Source organism: Anomaloglossus baeobatrachus, chromosome 7 (genome assembly GCF_048569485.1).
Source record: "Anomaloglossus baeobatrachus isolate aAnoBae1 chromosome 7, aAnoBae1.hap1, whole genome shotgun sequence".
NCBI classification, from domain to species: domain Eukaryota; kingdom Metazoa; phylum Chordata; class Amphibia; order Anura; family Aromobatidae; genus Anomaloglossus; species Anomaloglossus baeobatrachus.
Window position 1 is genome coordinate 74,748,108 of NC_134359.1, and position 19,176 is coordinate 74,767,283.

At 41.3% G+C, this 19,176-nt stretch overlaps 1 protein-coding gene across 1 annotated transcript in view; it reads right to left on the minus strand.

Annotated features, from left to right (window-relative positions):
• Positions 1-13,041: 13,041 nt before the first annotated feature.
• The window catches only part of FRZB (frizzled related protein), a 99,971-nt gene continuing 93,836 nt past the window's right edge, over positions 13,042-19,176 (minus strand). Inside the window, exons 5-6 of the mRNA XM_075318897.1 lie at positions 16,886-16,949; positions 13,042-13,422 (exon numbers count right to left, since the gene is read on the minus strand). Coding sequence (XP_075175012.1) covers positions 13,330-13,422; positions 16,886-16,949 — 157 coding nt within the window. The 3' untranslated portion in view covers positions 13,042-13,329. The remainder of the gene's footprint in view (positions 13,423-16,885; positions 16,950-19,176) is intronic.

The window sequence follows — 19,176 nt, forward strand, 5'->3', positions numbered from 1 at the left end:
AAAATATTTCTAGGAAAGTGCCTTGGAACTGTTAGGCTATTTATTTTATGTCACAATGACTATGGGGATAGCAGGAAATCAGGGCACCGAAGCTGATCCTCAGGCTAGGGGCCCTATGCTATCCCTAGTCTCAGGGATACCCCTAAAGGTGGGGATGCCTGAGTCTCCTTCCTGACCCTGTTCCTGAGCAGCCCTGATTTGATACTCCATCCACCAGGGTGGACCAGGAAAGGAGTGAGATTAAACCCACAAAGATAGACAAACCGGGGAAACCAAAACTCTGTCACACAGGACGCGCTCACAGAGGTATAAGTCAATAAAAGATAAGGAGGAAAATAAGAGCAGAGAGGAAACAACAAGACGACAGGTAAACTGCACAACCACTCCAGACAAAAAGTAGCACTTTCCAGATATTCTGGAACACTAAAACACACATACCAAAATATTATATCCTATAGCTGGCATGGGTAGAAGATTTAATCTAGCTTAAATGTGAGAGGTGCAAATGTGATTGGCTTCCTCCCATCATGTGATGAAAGGAGCATAACAAGCAGACTAGCAGAGGTTACCTCTTGCCAGCCTGCTTATAAAGCAGCACACAGCAGGTTGATGCCTGAGTCTGCATTATTCAGAGACGCAAGAGAAACCATCGGGTGGAGTGTCAGAATCTGCAATGTCAACAAGTCTAACGCCGCCATCACAGTAGGTAGTTTGTGCAAAAATCTGTGTGCCATTTTACAACTGCAGATTTTGCAGTGAGCCTATAGTTAAGCTGTAGCAAAAGTTACAATAGGTTTTTATTGTGAATTTTTATTCCATTATTTGTTAATATGAAAAAATCAAGAACAAATCTTTTTTTGGAACACAACGTGCTATGCTGTGGATTTAGAAACCTACCCCAAATGTTAATTTCCTGGGTTAAATATTCTGCAGCATGTAAAATCTCACCACATGGCTGATATAGTAATCCAATGGGAATTTTCTTGTACATAGAAAATTTGCAGCATTTCCAAATCTTGTGGATGCACAATTAATTAAAAAAAAGAAAAAAAGCACTTCCATTAAAACCATAAGAGGTCTCCCTTTTAAAGTAAGAATGTGTTGCCAAAATTGGATTATACCTTCACTGTACTGTATATACAGTGCGCAGAATTATTAGGCAAGTTGTATTTTAGAGGATTTTTTTATTATTGATCAACAAATATGTTCTCAATCAACCAAAAAGACTCATAAATATCAAAGCGTAATATTTTTGGAGGTTGGAGTGGGGTTTTTTAGATTTGGCTATCTTAAGAGGATATCTGTTTGTGCAGGTAACTATTACTGTGCAGAATTATTAGGCAACTTAATAAAAACCAAATCTATTCCCTTCTCACTTGTTTATTTTCATCAGGTAAACCAATATAACTGCACAAAATTTAGAAATAAACATATCTGACATGCAAAAGCAAAACCCCAAAAAATTAATGACCAATATAGCCCCTTTTCTTTCTGATGACACTCAGCAGCCTCCATCCATAGATTCTGTCAGTTGCTTGATCTGTTTACGATCAACATTGCGTGCAGCAGCCACCACAGCCTCCAGACACTGTTCCGAGAGGTGTACTGTTTTCCCTCCCTGTAGATCTTACATTTTATGAGGGACCACAGGTTCTCTATGAGGTTCAGATCAGGTTAACAAGGGGGCCATGTCATTATTTTTTCATCTTTTAGACCTTTACTGGCCAGCCACGCTGTGGAGTAGTTGGATGCATGTGATGGAGCATTGTTCTGCATGAAAATCATGTTTTTCTTGAATGATACCGACTTCTTCCTGTACCACTGCTTGAAGAAGTTGTCTTACAGAAACTGGCAGTAGGTCTGGGAGTTGAGATTCACTCCATCCTCAACCCGAAAATGTCCCACAAGTTCATCTTTGATGATACGAGCCCATACCAGTACCCACCTCCACCTTGCTGGTGTCTGAGTCGGAGTGGAGCTCTCTGCCCTTTACTGATCCAGCCTCTGGCCCATCCATCTGGCCCATCAAGAGTCACTCTCATCTCATCAGTCCATAAAACCTTTAAAAAAACAGTCTTAAGATATTTCTTGGCCCAGTCTTGACGTTTTATCTTATGGTTCTTGTTCAAAGGTGGTGGTTTTTCAGCCTTCCTTACCTTGGCCATGTCCCTGAGTATGGCACACCTTGTGCTTTTTGATACTCCAGTAACGTTGCACCTCTGAAATATGGCCAAACTGGTGGCAAATGGCATCTTGGCAGCTTCACGCTTGATTTTCCTTAATTCATGGGCAATTATTTTGCGCCTTTTTTGTCCAAGACGCTTCTTGCGACCCTGTTAGCTATTTGCCATGAAACGCTTGATTGTTCGGTGATCGCGCTTCAAAAGTTTGGCAATTTCAAGACTGATGCATCCCTCTGCAAGACAGCTCACAATATGGACTTTTCAGAGCCCATCAAATCTCTTTTCTGACCCATTTTGGCAAAGGAAAGGAAGTTGCCTAATAATTAAGCACACCTTATATAGGGTGTTGATGTCATTACACCACACCCCTCCTCATTACAGAGGTGCACATCACCTGATTTACTTAATTGGTAGTTGGCTCTCAAGCCTATACAGCTTGGAGTAGGACGACATGTATACAAAGTATCATGTGATCAAAATACTCATTTGCCTAATAATTCTGCACACAGTGTATAATATCCTAAATCTAAGTTTTTACATCACTGATTAGTATGTGAGCAGTAGAAAGTTGCATATTGATAAGTTCTATCAGATACATTCAAATATGCTTTCTTCACCATTTATGAGACATTCTTTCTCCTTCCCATGCCATCTGAACTCACCACTCGCTCTTAAAAGCAGCTAAAACGTGTCTTATTCAAGACAAAAGAGAATGTCAGCTCACTGAGGGAATAGATCACAGCTGTCTATTGAAGTCTATGTAGAGGGAAGGAGGAGGAGCAGTGAGAGAACAGGCAAGAGGACACAAAGGTGCGGTGGCTTTCTAGTAAGTGGTTTATCTCACCCAATTGTAAGGGGTACTTTGCACGCTGCGACATCGCTAGCCGATGCTTGCGATGCCGAGCGCGATATTCCCCGCCCCCGTCGCACATGCGATATCGTGTGATAGCTGCCGTAGCGAACATTATCGCTACGGCAGCTTCACACGTACTTACCTGCCCTGCGATGTCGCTCTGGCCGGTGACTCGCCTCCTTCCTAAGGGGGCGGGTCGTGCGGCGTCACAGCGACGTCACACGGCAGGCGGCCAATAGAAGCGGTGGGGTGGAGATGAACGGGACGTAAACATCCCGCCCAGCTTCTTCCTTCCGCATAGCCGGTGGAGGCAGGTAAGGAGATGTTCCTCGCTCCTGCGGCTTCACACACAGCGATGTGTACTGCCGCAGGAAAGAGGAACAACATCGTATCTCCTATTGGTGCGACATTATGAAAATGACCGACGCTACACAGATCACCGATTTACGACGCTTTTGTGATCGTTTATCGGCGCATCTAGGCTTTACATGTTGCGACGTCGTTACCGACGCCGGATGTGCGTCACTTTCGATTTGACCCCGACAAGATCGCAGTAGCGATGTCACAGCGTGCAAAATACCCCTAAGTTTCCACCTACAAGTTTAGATACAGTCATATGAAAAAGTTTGGGCACCCCTATTAATGTTAACCTTTTTTCATATAACAATTTGGGTTTTTGCAACAGCTATTTCAGTTTCATATATCTAATAACTGATGGACTGAGTAATATTTCTGGATTGAAATGAGGTTTATTGTACTAACAGAAAATGTGCAATCCGCATTTAAACAAAATCTGACTGGTGCAAAAGTATGGGCACCTCAACATAAAAGTGACATTAATATTTTGTAGATCCTCCTTTTGCAAAAATAACAGCCTCTAGTCGCTTCCTATAGCTTTTAATGAGTTCCTGGATCCTGGATGAAGGTATATTTGACCTTTCCTGGTTACAAAACAATTCCAGTTCAGTTAAGTTTGATGGTCGCCGAGCATGGACAGCCCGCTTCAAATCATCCCACAGATTCTCAATGATATTCAGGTCTGGGGACTGGGATGGCCATTCCAGAACATTGTAATTGTTCCTCTGCATGAATGCCTGAGTAGATTTGGAGCGGTGTTTTGGATCATTGTCTTGCTGAAATATCCATCCCCTGCGTAACTTCAACTTCGTCACTGATTCTTGCACATTATTGTCAAGAATCTGCTGATACTGAGTTGAATCCATGCGACCCTCAACTTTAACAAGATTCCCGGTGCCGGCATTGGCCACACAGCCCCAAAGCATGATGGAACCTCCACCAAATTTTACTGTGGGTAGCAAGTGCTTTTCTTGGAATGCCGTGTTTTTTTGCCTCCATGCATAACACCTTTTTGTATGACCAAACAACTCAATCTTTGTTTCATCAGTCCACAGGACCTTCTTCCAAAATGTAACTGGCTTGTCCAAATGTGCTTTTGCATACCTCAGGCGACTCTGTTTGTGGCGTGCTTGCAGAAACGGCTTCTTTCGCATCACTCTCCCATTCAGCTTCTCCTTGTGCAACGTGCGCTATATTGTTGACCGATGCACATTGACACCATCTGCAGCAAGATGATGCTGCAGGTCTTTGGAGGTGGTCTGTGGATTGTCCTTGACTGTTCTCACCATTCTTCTTCTCTGCCTTTCTGATATTTTTCTTGGCCTGCCACTTCTGGGCATAACAAGAACTGTACCTGTGTTCTTCCATTTCCTTACTATGTTCCTCACAGTGGAAACTGACAGTTTAAATCTCTGAGATAACTTTTTGTATCCTTCCCCTGAACAACTATGTTGAATAATCTTTGTTTTCAGATCATTTGAGAGTTGTTTTGAGGAGCCCATGATGCCACTCTTCATAGGAGATTCAAATAGGAGAACAACTTGCAAGTGGCCACCTTAAATACCTTTTCTCATGATTGGATACACCTGCCTATGAAGTTCAATGCTCAATGAGGTTACAAAACCAATTTAGTGCTTTAGTAAGACAGTAAAAAGTAGTTAAGAGTGTTCAAATCAAGAAATTGATAAGGGTGCCCATACTTTTGCACCGGTCAAATTTTGTTTAAATGCAGATTGCACATTTTCTGTTAGTACAATAAACCTCATTTCAATCCAGAAATATTACTCAGTCCATCAGTTATTAGATATATGAAACTGAAATAGCTGTTGCAAAAACCCAAATTGTTGTAAAGAAAAAAGGTTAATAGGGGTGCCCAAACTTTTTCACATGACTGTACCTCAAGGATTAGAAATAGGCCTAATGAAAAAATGCAGAATACAAGTCATATCATGGCTCAAATTAGCTTTACTCCTAATGTAGCCATATGGAAACACAACGTTCCGACAAGACAACTAGTAGGCAACCACTGTTATCTTTTTCTGGATCTTACACAAGATTTATCCCACAATACAAATGTGATAAAGTGCAGAGATCCATAGAAGAGATGAACAGTAGTTAATCCGTCAGAGGCAGCTTCCATTATCACTTAGTAGCTGAGGCATAGAAGCAAGTTTTATATGAGCTAAAACTGTTATGAAGTTTTAAATCCCAGTTAATCTCTTAATGTATAAACTTATGAGCTTCTAGAAAAGGAGGTATTAGAGATAGGTATGCATCAAAAAAAGTCATAGGACTGTGCTGGAAAATAGTGCTGCTATATAGGTCACATATATCTCTTCCTTATGCTGTTCAAGTCCAATATGCAATCCTCCTTAGCCACTTGACCACCCAGCAATTTTCCGTTTTTTCCTTTTTTTTTTCCTTCCTTTCTTCCAAGAGCCATACGTTGTTTTTTTTTTTTTTTTTTTTGTCAATATAGCCATATGAGGGCTTGTTTTGTTGTAGGACAAGTTGTACTTTTGAATGACACCATTAATTCTGCTGCATATTGTACTAGAAAACGGGAAAAAGTATTCCAAGTGCAGTGCATTTGCACGATTGTTGTTTGGCAAGGTTTATTTACCATGTACACTATCTGGTAAAACTGAGCCGGCATTATCATTCCCCAGGTCGGTACGAGTTCATAGATACCAAACATGTATAGTTTTATTTTTATCTAAGTGGTAAACAAAATTCAGAAGTTTGTAAAAAAAAATATAATAAATAAATAAAAATTAATTATACCACTTCTGGATAGATACGATGTTGTGATTGCCTGTTAATGCATTTTAACCCCTTAACGACCGCGGGCCGTAAAATTGCGGTCATAACGTTACTGCCCGCGGTCTGCCGGCAGCATCATGCTGCAATCGGTACACATCTCAGCTGATTTTCACAGCTGAGATGTGTGCCTGCTAGGCACGACCAGAATCGTTATCTGCTCGTGCCGTTTAAACCCCTTATATGGTGCTGTCAATATGTGACAGCGCCATTATAAGCGCGATCGCGGTAAAGTTTTACTTACCGCCCGATACCGGAAGTCACGTGACGCGATCACGTGACTTCCGATAGTTGTCATGGTAGCACAGGGTCATGTGATGACTCCTGTACTACACCTGACTTGGTTTCACTTTCGCTGTGCCAGCGGCACAGCAAAAGAGAAAGAGAGCGCATCTGCTGTTTACAGCCTTGTAGCTGTGATCAGCAGATATTGCAGAGCGATCGGATTGCTGATCACAATAGCCCCCTAGGGAGACTAGTAAAATAAAAAAAAAAGTTAAAAAAAAAGTTTTAAAAAATTAAAAAAAAAAAAACAAAAAAACCTAAAAGTTCAAATCACCCCCCATTCGCCCCATTGAAAATTAAAGGGTTAAAAAAATAAAAAATATACACACATTTGGTATCGCCGCGTTCAGAAACGCCCGATCTATCAAAATATAAAATTAATTAATCTGATCAGTATACGGCGTAGCGGCACAAAAATTCCAAACACCAAAACGACTTTTTTTTGTCGCCACAACTTTTGTGCAAAATGCAATAAGAGGCGATCAAAAAGTAGCATCTGCGCAAAAATGTTACCATTAAAAACAGCAGCTCGAGACGCAAAAAATAAGCAGTCACTGAGCCACAGATCCCGAAAAATGAGAACGCTACGGGTCACGGAATATGGCGTAAAACGTGCGCCACTTTTTTCGGACAAACTTCCGATTTTTTTTTTAACCCCTTATATAAAAGTAAACCTATACATGTTTGGTGTCTACGAACTTGCACTGACCTGAGGCATCACACCCACACATCAGTTTTACCATATAGTGAACACAGTGAATAAAATATCTCAAAAACCATAGTGCTATCGCACTTTGTTTGCAATTTTTCTGCATTTGGAATTTTTTTGCCGTTTTCCAGTACACTATATGGTAAAACTGATGGTTTCATTTAAAAGTACAGCTCGTTCTGCAAAAAATGAGCCCTCACATGACCATATTGACTGAAAAATAAAAAAGTTACGTCTCTCAGAAAAAGAATGGCGAAAAAAAAAAACGGAAAGCGAAAAATCGGCCGGTCGTGAAGGGGTTAATGCAATGTTGCGGTGACCAGAAAAACATATGTGGTGTGGGGCATCATATTGAGAGGAGTGGGGGTTTTGGGAGCATCATACTGAGGGGTCATCTTACTGTGTGGAGGCTGTTGGGGTACCATACTGAGTGATGGGACATCATCCACATAGAGGAGACCTGTCAATCAACTAGAGCGGAGCTTAAGAACCAGTCGTGGGCAGCACCAGACAAGTCAGGTATCTACCAATAATCCCTGGCCAACTTTTCAAACTATGCTTTTTCTGAAATAGAAGAGTATTTCAGAGAAAACACATACCTGGCTGTAATCATGCATCTAGGGTCTGATTCATGCTGCATGTGGTTCGTGAAGCTTAAATTCAGTGACAGGTTCCCTTTAAGAAGTCTCCATGTGACTCCCAGCACCATACCAATTAATGGAGCACTACACCAAACATACTGGTGTTTAGAACAATTCCCCTGCCTGCCACTGATTTACCTAAATTGAAACAGCCAAGAACAGTCTTGTGATAGATTCCATTAGTCCTTGTACTTGGACCTTTTCTCATTTTTGTTCATTGATGATGATGATGATGATGATGATGAGTGCCAATGTAGTGTGGTGCTGGAATGTGTAGAAACTGTTCAGAATTATCCCATATATCTGCATAAATTTGATTTAAAACTATCTGATGTAGATATTTAAAAAATCTGATGTAGCTTTAGATCAAATTTATTCACAAATATGAAAAATTCTGAAGGATGAACAAATTTTCAAGCACAACAGTAATTACAGAATATACTGTAATAAGAACCCAAAAAGTGGGCATACACTGACAAGCAAAAGGGTAACAATGTTTTAATGTTTAACTTTCAGGCGCCATATCTCATCATCCACTACAGCTTTGAGAGTGAGACTACCTTCATTTTATAGACAGTCATCTTGACTATTTCATACATTACGCTTACTTGCAACTATTTAGCATAATATTAGTTATGCAGATTCTTTTCAGGTCAACGCATTGTTATTCTTTTGCTCCTGGTAGTGAAAAACTCTTTTTCTTCCTGTATACTACAAATTACAACCTGCTCTCACATTCCCTAATAGCTCAGTGTATTATTAGGTTGATTCATAAGTGAAAGATCACTGGTTCAAATTGAGGAGCAGCCATGAAAAAGGTTCGTAAGAAAAGAGAAACGGCATCATCTAGCTCATCGATAGTGGTCTTTTCGCTAATAAAATTGACAAACTGCTTCATGTGGGGCCATGACAGTTGGAAAAATACGAAATGAAGTTCGTTCATTCAATCAAAAGCCGAGAGGTGGACGTCCAGGCAAAATATCAGAGACAACACTTTGGCTCATCACAAGGTTTATCAGTTCTGGAGCGACAAACACAACAGTGAGGATGGTTCATATGTTTCGTAATAGTGACTTCAATATGGCTTGAGTTTGAAAAAAATGTACAAAAAGTGGCCAGTAAAAGACTGTAAATGGGTGATTTAGAGCAATGAGATGGAAGTCAATAGGCTAGGTTCTCATGGGTACAAATGAGTCTTGAAGAAATAAGATAAAAAGGGGTTAACGGATCGAGAAATTGAGGGAACTGTCAAGTTTGGTGGTTTAAGCTGATAATATAGGTTTGTTTCACAGCCAAAGGCATTGGATACTTGACGAGTATCGATGGTGGTCTCAATGCTGAGCTATATGTGAGTATCCTACAAGACGAGTTACTTTGTACACTCGAGTACTATGGGTATGAAAAAGACAACATAGTGTTCCAGTAGGACAACGGCTTGAACCACACGTCCAGATTGGTGAAGAAATGGTTCAAGGACAATGAAGTAGAGGTGCTGGATTGGCCCCCACAGTCCTCAGATCTCAACCCAAACGAATTCTTGTGGTTAGAATTTAAGAAAAAGCTGTATACATACCCAAGTGAGTCGACCAGTATGCACCAACATTGGAAACGTGTAGAAGAGACCTGGAATCAGATTTCGGTCGAGACATGCTTGAATCTGATCCAGAACATGCCCAGAAGGATTCAGTATGTGTTGATAGCCAAAGGTGGATTTACAAAATACTAACAAATTAATAAAAATTAACATTTAGATTTTTAGGAGCAAAACAGTAACAATACAGTGACATGAGAGGAATCTGCATAACTAATCATATGCTAAATAGTTGTAAGTCTAATTTATATATGAGATAGCCAAGATGATTGTCTATAAAATGAAGGTAGTCTCACTTTCGAAGCTCTAGTGGATGGTGAGATGTGGAGCCTGAAATTCAAACGTTGAAAACATTGTTACTGTTCTGCTCGTCAGTGTATATCATTAAACCAAAAGTTAGGATGACGCCAAAATTTGTTAGTTACATTTTTTTATTTTACTTAGAAAGATTTATTTTTTTCCTCAAAACCATTTGATTGTTGATGTCTGCAGTAAAGCAGTACTTCATGATGTCACTTTTTCAGCAATGTTCTGTGCAAGAAAACAAAAAAGTACCAATGTCTCTGTTTGGTAAAAAAAAAACAGAAAAAAAAAAAACAACAACATGGAACCTGCTTTGATTTACTATTGGACATCTATTTATATGTATTGGATTTGAAAATGATTTTATCTGAAAGAGCAGCTTCCAAAACATGTCATAAAAATATATGAACTTTTCCATATTTTTGCCCATTACACCCACAAACTTAAATGTTCTTTATTTGGATTTTATGGGATATACCAACACAAAATATCAAGTATATGTGAACTGTAAAAAGAAATTATACATGATTTTCTAAATATTTTACAAATATTAATTTGTTTTCAGCTCCCGTTGTATTCAGGACCACCTTTCAGTGCAATTACTGCTGAAAATCTTTTGATCTATGTTCCTACCTGCTTTGCACATCTAGGGGTAAAATGTTTGACCATTCTACTTAGTAAACTATCTATAAGGCTCCCTTGACATGTCCGTGAAAATCACGCACGTTTTTCACAGACTTGTCAAAGGTGCGTATTGTCCTCCGTGTGCTGTGTTTATGGCACACGTGTGTTCTCCGTGTGTTATCTGTGATAACACACGAAGAACAGGAACTTTCTGCTCACCTTTCACTGGCGTTCCTGTCCGTGGTGCTGATCTGCGGTCTCCCTCTCTGCCAACTCCTCGCTGCTGGTGCTTCCGGCCCGCAGTGGAGTGAATATTCATGAGCATAATGAGCGGGGGTCAGAAGCAAGTGACAGCAGTGGCAGAGACAGCTGTGTTGGAGAAAGTGAGTATAGAAATTCTTTTTATTTCACAGGCACGTGTGTTTTCTTCGGTTTCTCCGGATCACATCCGTGCGGTGCATGTGTGGTCCGTGTGACACCCCTGATGCCGGATAAAAATGGACACGGGCACACGTATGCTCCACACGGACACACAGTCCATGGCAAAACACAGACGTGAGCGCAGACCTATTGATTTTAATGGGTCTACGTGTGCCTGTGTCTCCGGCACGTGAGGAAATGGACCAAACACGTACCGGAGACACGGACGTGTGAAGAGGGCCTAACTCAGTAGGATTGGATGGAGACGTCTGTGAACAGCAATTTTCAAGTTCTATTACAGATTCTCAATAGCATTTAGGTCTGGACTGTGACTTGGACATTCAAACACATGAATATGCTTTGATCTAAACAATTCATTGTAGATCGCAGCAGTGTGTTTAGGGTCGTCCTGCTGGAAGGTGACCCTACACCCATCTCAATTCTTTTGCAGTCTCTAACAGGTTTTCCTGCAGGATTGCCTTGTATGTAGTTTCATCCATCTTCCCATGAACTCCGACCAGCTTCCCTGTCCCTGCTGAAGAAAAGCCTCTCCACAGCAAAATGCTGCCACCACCATATTTGACGGTGGGGATGCTGTATTCAGGGTGATGTGCAGTGTCCCTTTTCCTCCACATGTAATGTTTTACATTTAGCCCAAAATATTCTACTTTGGTCTCATCTGACCAGAGCACCTTCTTCCACATGCTCACTGTTTCCCCTACATGAATTATTGCCAACTGCAAATGGGACTTTTTATGGCTTGCTTTCAAAAATGGCTTTTTTCTTTCCACTTTTATAAAGGGCAAATTTGTGGAGTATATTCCCACCTGAACTCTGCAGCTCCTGCATAGTGACTGCGGGCCTCTTGGCTGCTCCTCTCATTAATGCCCTCCTTGCTTGGGATGTCAGTTTAGGTGGATGGCCATGTCTTGGTAGGATTGCAGTTGTGCCATACTCCTTTTGTTCTTGGATGATGGATTGGACAGTGCTTTGTGAAATGCTTTGAGCTTCGGTTATTTTTTTATATAACCTAACGATGCTATTCTCTTCACAACTTTATCTCTGACCTGTCCAGTGTGTTTCTTGGTTTTCATAAAGCTGTTTTATCCCTAATCTCAAACAAACCTCAGAGGTCTTCACAGAACAGCTGTAGTTATACTAAGACTAAAGCCTGCTTTACACGAGTCGATCTATCGTGCGATAGCACGAGCGCGCGTACCCGCCCCCGTCATTTTTGCATCACGGGAAAATCGCTGCCCGTGGTGCACAAACTCGTTTAACCCCCGTCACACGCACTTACCTTCCGGACGACCTCGCTGTGGGCGACGAACGTCCACTTCCTGAAGTGGGAGGGACGTTCGGCGTCACAGCGACGTCACACGGCAGCCGGCCAATAGAAGTGGAGGGGCGTAGATGAGCGGGATGTAAACATCCCGCCCACCTCCTTCCTTCCATTAAGCCGGCGGGTGCCGTGGGACGCAGGTACGCTGTGTTCATCGTTCCTGTGGTGTCACACGGAGCAACGTATGATGCCACGGAAACAATGAACAACCTGCACCCATGAAAATAAACGATATTATGAAAGTTAACGACGAGTACATGACTCACGATTTGTGAGCGATACTGCGTCGCTCGGAGGTGTCACACGAGACGACGTCGTGCGCTATGCCGGATGTGCGTCACGAAAACCGTGACCCCGACGACATATCACACGATATTTCGTCTCGTGTAAAACCCGCATAAATCATACACAAGTGGACTCAAATGAGGTGACATCTGGAGGCAATTGGTCACTAATTTTTTTTAGGGCTATCAGACTACATGGGACTGAGTACAAATTCATGTCACAATTTTCACATTTATATTTGTAGAATATTTAGAAAGCCATGTATCATTTCCTTTACAAGTCACAAATACTTGCTACTCTGTGTTGGTATAAAATCCCAATAAAATAAATTGGGTGTAATGTGAAAAAATTGGAGACATTCATGGGATAGGAATTTTTTAACGGAACTGTATACTGTATCTTGAAGTTTGCAGAATGGAAGATATCTGAGATAATATAGTGATCTGTAAATCCCGTTACAGAACATGGAAGTCAACCCCATCCTACCTTTCGGGCCCCCCCCCCCCCCCCCCCCCCCCCTGCTTGCTGCCAACAGGAAACAATAAATTCCATTAAACTATAGAATACAGAGAGATAATTCTTTAGGTTTAGAATGTTTAAGCCCAATATTGACCTTAGAGGGAAACAATTAGTCGAACAGAAATTTATTGAACATGAATTCTTTCCTTGTTACTCATCCACTGAGTTGCTTTATTTCTTACCAATAAAGAAAACCTTAACATCTCTAGAAGTGGAATAAATCTATTGCTTAGTAATCCGTGCAAATATAAAAGAGGAAAAAACTACAATCGACTACAACATCTTGTAGTAAACAATAGGTTATAACGTGCAATAGTGCAATTTCTTCTTTGCTGCTCCAACAATGTAAATCTTTGTATAAATGTCCACAGAGTTTTATATACATCGTTCCCTAAGTCTAGCTATGCATTTGTCTTGAGTTGCTGTTTTTATTGGCATTTTGTGCGACAGATTTGATTTTTCGTGGACGACGCAGTTTCTGATCCCAGCGCTGAAAGTGGAAAAAAAAAAGAAAATTTATGTGAAAATAAAATCATAATAATAATAATAATAATAATATACAAGAAGTACAATACTTGAGCTGTATAAAATGCGGCACATTTTGCAACAAATTTTTGGGTACCATGATGTAGTATTGCAGGGGGACAGTATTCTGTGTGGCTATGTCAAGGTTGTGAAGTCTGTTTTGTGTTTTCAAAGGTAGGGTTTTTTTTGGTGCATAATAGACTATTTGAAATAATTTAAGGGGTTATTCCCAAGATTGGAAGTGATAAACTTTCCATTTGCTAATCATTTGGGTACAACCAATCCTAAGAACAAGCTTGTAAATGCCCCATCATTTATCATCTACAGGATCCTACAGACAGTAGTGAGGCATCCTACAGTGAGGCACCATGTTTTGCTAGCATGTCGTTCCAATGCGACATTTTAGAGCTTCATTCTCGAGATAGGTAGGAGCCCAACCGCTGGGATAGGCGATAGCTTGTAATGTTGAGTAGGAAAACAATACAATAAGAGAATATGAAGACAACATTTTCTACTATCTTCTGGCCTGGCTTATAATCATTGTTCATTTTGTGATTCTTTTTACTTATATTAACTTCCCATTTCATAATATAGACCAAAACATGGCAGAGGGATTGGACACTGCCCCATATGAACATCTCTATATAAACAACTACAAAAACACTAGTGTATGCCCTCATCATCTCCTGCCATGACTACTGCAACCTCCTGCTCTGTGGCCTTCCTTCTAACACTCTCGCACCCCTTCAATTTATCCTAAACTCTGCTGGCCAATGAGTCCACTTCAATCCTTCCTATTCCCCGGCCTCTCCACTCTGCCAATCCCTTCACTGGTTTCCCATTGCTCAAAGACTCCGGTTCAAAACCCTATCCATGACATACAAATCTGTTTCCTTCAGACATCTGTGACCTGATGCCTATCTGCACGTAACCTCCAATCCTCACAAGATCTACTTCTCTACTCACCTCGCATCTCCTCTTCCCACAATCACATATAAGATTTCTCCCGTTCCTCCCCAATACTCTAGAACTCTCTACCAAAACATGTCAGACTCTCACCTACCGTGCAAATCTTCAAAAGGAACCTGAAGACCCACCTCTTCCGACAAGCCTACAACCTGCAATAACCCTCAGTCCACGATACAGCTGCACGGCCATCTCTACCCTCACCTACTGTATCCTCACTCATCCCATGTAGACTGTGAGACCTCGTGAGCAGGGTCCTCTTTCCACCTGTACCAGTCTGTGGCTTGAATTGTCCATTAATGTTGTACTTGTCTTTATTATGCAAACCCCTTTTCACTTGTAAAGTGCAAAGGAATAAATGGCACTATAATAATAAATAATAATAACTATTTGACAAAGAAAATGTTACTATATTCTATCGTAAATTGCCAAACTCAGTGAGCGCATAGCTTGAGTTCGGTTTCTTCCTGACTATAAAGAGGTTGTCTAAAGCGGGCTTTACACGCTACGACATCGCTAATGCGGAGTCGTTGGGGTCACGGAATTCGTGACGCACATCCGGCCGCATTAGCGATGCCGTTGCGTGTGACATCGATTAGCGATTTTGCATCGTTGCAAAACAGTGAAAAATCGCTAATCGGCGACACGGGGGTCCATTCCCAATTATCGTTACTTCAGCAGTAACGAGGTTGTTCCTCGTTCCTGCGGCATCACACATCGCTGCGTGTGACGCCGCAGGAGCGAGGAACGTCTCCCTACCTGCCTCCCGGCCGCTATGCGGAAGGAAGGAGGTGGGTGGGATGTTACGTCCCGCTCATCTCCGCCCCTCCGCTGCGATTGGGCGGCGGTTCAGTGACGTCGCTGTGACGCCGCACGGACCGCCCCCTTAGAAAGGAGGCGGTTCGCCGGTCACAGCGACGTCGCCGGACAGGTAAGTATGTGTGACGGCTCTGGGCGATGTTGTGCGCCACGGGCAGCGATATGCCCGTGTCGCGCAACAGATGGGGGCGGGTACGCACACTAGCGATATCGGGACCGATATCGCAGTGTGTAAAGTAGCCTTTAGGATCTTATCTTCATAAGTGCAGCGCTATCCTGCTGCCCAGCTTCTGGGCTCAAACCTTTCATTGTCTGATGCCGCCAGCAGAGGTGTATTTGCCCCTGAAGCATCAGATAAGTGCAGTGAAGCTGGAACTGGCCGGATCCAGTGTTCTATAAAATGCATACAGCTGCACACTGAAGAAGTCAAAATTGTACAAGGGAAAATATGGCAGTGCATTACTGCAAAAGAAAGATAATTAGTTTATGTATTGGCCAATGCATGTAAGCCCAGAAACCAACGGCAAGGTATATTTCTATAATCCTGGAACCTAACTTAAATGCCACTATCTAGGTTAAAAACATCCGTGTCTGGGCAAAATGCCACTATTTGGACTACAAACCTCCATGTATGGGCTGCTAGGCTCCTACTATAATGGTTATGAACACATCCAGGTCTTAGGGTGGAGTGCTCAGTCAGAAAGAGACTCACTAGAAATATCTAAAAAAAACTGACCCGCACATCCAACTGTATGCATTTTATAGTTACTATGTTTTTTTCGGCTAGCACCTGTTCACATTTGTTGGATGTGCGGGTCAGTTTTTTGGATATTTGTAGTGAGTCTCTTTCTGACTGAGCACTCTGCCCTAAGACCTGGCTGTTTATAACCATTATAACAGGAGCCTAGCTGCCCATACATGGAGGTTTGTAGTTCAAATAGTGGCATTTTGCCCAGACACGGATGTTTTTAACCTAGATAGTGGCATTTAAGTTAGGTTCCCGGATTACAGAGATATACCTTGCCGTTGGTTCTGGGCTTACATGCATTGGCCAATATATAAACTAAATATCTCTCTTTTGCAGTAATGCAGTGCCATATTTTCCCTTGTACATTTTTGGCTTTTCAGTGTGCAGCTGTATGCATTTTATAGTTACTATGTTTTTTCAGTTAGCACCTGTTCACATTTGTTGGATGTGCGGGTCAGTTTTTTTAGATATTTCTAGTGGATCCAGTATTCTGGCCAGCTTCAGAGCAGCGCTCCCACGTTATATAGCAAAGAGCAAGCAGGAGTACATTCCTTGCCTAGGAAACCAACCACCCCTGATAGACAGCAAAGGTGGCCATTATCCTTTGCAACAAGCTGTAACAATATATATAATTAAAAATCCCTCCATTCTTGAAAACAGGCATTTTAATAACAGGTAAATTTCAAAGTTGCTCATTTTTAAAAGCACTTTGCAATTTTATTCATTTAATAAGATCAGACAACCCCTTTAATTTCACAGCCCCATAGATTTTATGGGGGTCGGGTGATATCTGCTATTTGCAGACTTTTGTAGCAAAGACCTACTTCACTTTTAAGCTCTAAATTCCCCTTGTTGTGTATACAAGCTCCAGAGCTGCAAGTGTTTCTATTCTTACCTTTACTTTTTTTGCAAGACGATCCCTCCACTTTTCAGCAAGGGAACCTTCCACTAACAGAAGTCTGTGTTGAAAAAAATAATATATATTTATATTTATAACCTATTTGGTAATATTTTGCTTTTAAAATATTAAAATGAACGTCTACCTTTTAATGCAATGTGAATTTTGGGCTCAACACACTGATTAATCTCTTAAAGGGAATCTGTCACCAGGTTTTTGCTACCTAATCTGAGAGCAGCAGCATGACGCAGGGACAGAGACACTGATTCCAGCGATGTGTCACTTAGTAAGCTGCTTGCTGTCAGTTTTGTAAATCGTTAATGGAGGAGGGAAAGGGGTTAACACTGTGCAACCATATTCATGGATCAGACAGGAAAATGTTCAGTTTTTTTTATTCTACACATTTCGGAGGCTATTCCTCCTTCCTCAGGATAATTCACAACTGTCATAACTGTATCTTACAGTTCTGATTTATCCTAAGGACGGAGGCATAGCCTCCGAAATGCGTAGAATAAAAAAAAACTGAACATTTTCCTGTCTGATCCATGAATAGGGTGGCACAGTGTTAACCCCTTTCCCTCTTCCATTAACGATTTATCCTTTCCATGGGAACTGCTGCAGCCGTTCTTCTAAAGCGACTAAGGTGGTTGTGACTGTTCACAACCTACTCAGGTGAGCAATTCCTCTTACTGCCCCTAAATCCCACGAGGATAAGACCCCATATTGCGCCTTTTCTCTTTTCAGTTTTAACCTTTATGCTGTCAGTTTTGTAAAATTACTGTTTTACGTGCTAAAGATCTACCAGTCCTCTGCATACTGAGCTCTGCATAACCCCGCCAACACCACTGATTGGTAGCTTTCTGTGCATACTGTATATGGACAGAAAGCTGCCAATCAGTGGTAGGGGTAGGGTTATACAGAACTCATGAATATGGAGGACTACATGGCAGAAGGTTTACTAGTCCTCTAATGATAATCTCCTGCTGATAAAACAGTGACTTTATCCAAACCACACTAAGCAGACCAGTAAGTGACACATCACTGGAATCAGAGTATCTGTCTCTACATAATGCTGATCTCAGATTAGGTATAAAAAAAACCTGGTGACAGATTCCCTTTAGTGCAATCCACTTCTGATACAGAACAAATCTATACAGTATATGACCCTAAATAGTTACATTTCTACTTGAACATATTATTTTGAGGATATTTTCACTTGAATCTGTTACCGCTTTAAACCCATGATTACTGTTCTTATATGCTAGACTTCCCATTGCCTATAGGAGCAAACAATAGTATATAATGTCCCCTTTATATTGTAACTTAAGGGTAAACTTGAAAATGCTTATGGGAGACTTTATGGAAAACTACACTACATTCACCTACAGATTAGGAAATATAAAATTGCCCCCAAAATAGACTTTCAGCTGCACTGTGCGGAGTTTTTTTCTAATACCATTTACTACAGCATAACACGTAACATACTATAGGGGCCCGATTCATCAAGCATTTTTGCCAAATTTCTGGAATAAAATTGGACATATGGGCCAAAAAAGAGGAAGGAGCTCAAGCAGGATAGGACCGGACATGGCCAAGTGAGCCCAACAAATTCATAATTTATTCTATAAAAATATCATAAATTATAATAAATATGTATACTCAGCACCTGTACACAATAGGAGCCAAACCACGTCTTATTAAATTCAGCATATCTTACTCCAACGCACTTTTGATTGAGACAGGCATACAAAAAGGCTTAATGAATTAGGCCAAAAACAAAGCACAAAAAGTGAATTAATGTACCCCAAAGTAAATGTATAATTGTGTAAGTCTGTTTTTCCACTGTCAAGACATGCCTTAGGTTAAATGGGTTCTAATAACAAAAGTGTAGAATTCCATTCTGCTAATACACAGAGGTGGGTTCTGAGCAGAATCAATCTCCTTCCCCCTCTGACAGCTGACAATATACTCCCTTCTTACTTCACCTGCAGAACACTTCTCAGATATATTACCATGCTAGCAGAATCAGTCTCCTTCCCCCTCTGGCAGCTGACAATATACTCCTGTCTTACTACACCTGCGGAAGGACACTTCTCAGATATATTACCATGCTAGCAGAATCAGTCTCCTTCCCCTTCTGGCAGCTGACAATATACTCTTGTCTTACTTCCCTTGCAGAAGGAGGCTTCTCAGATATATTACCATGCTATTGCTCATTCCCTGATAAGCAGAACAGAAATATTTCTATAGGCTGATCCCCCACTTCGTAGATCTGATGAGGCTGGTAT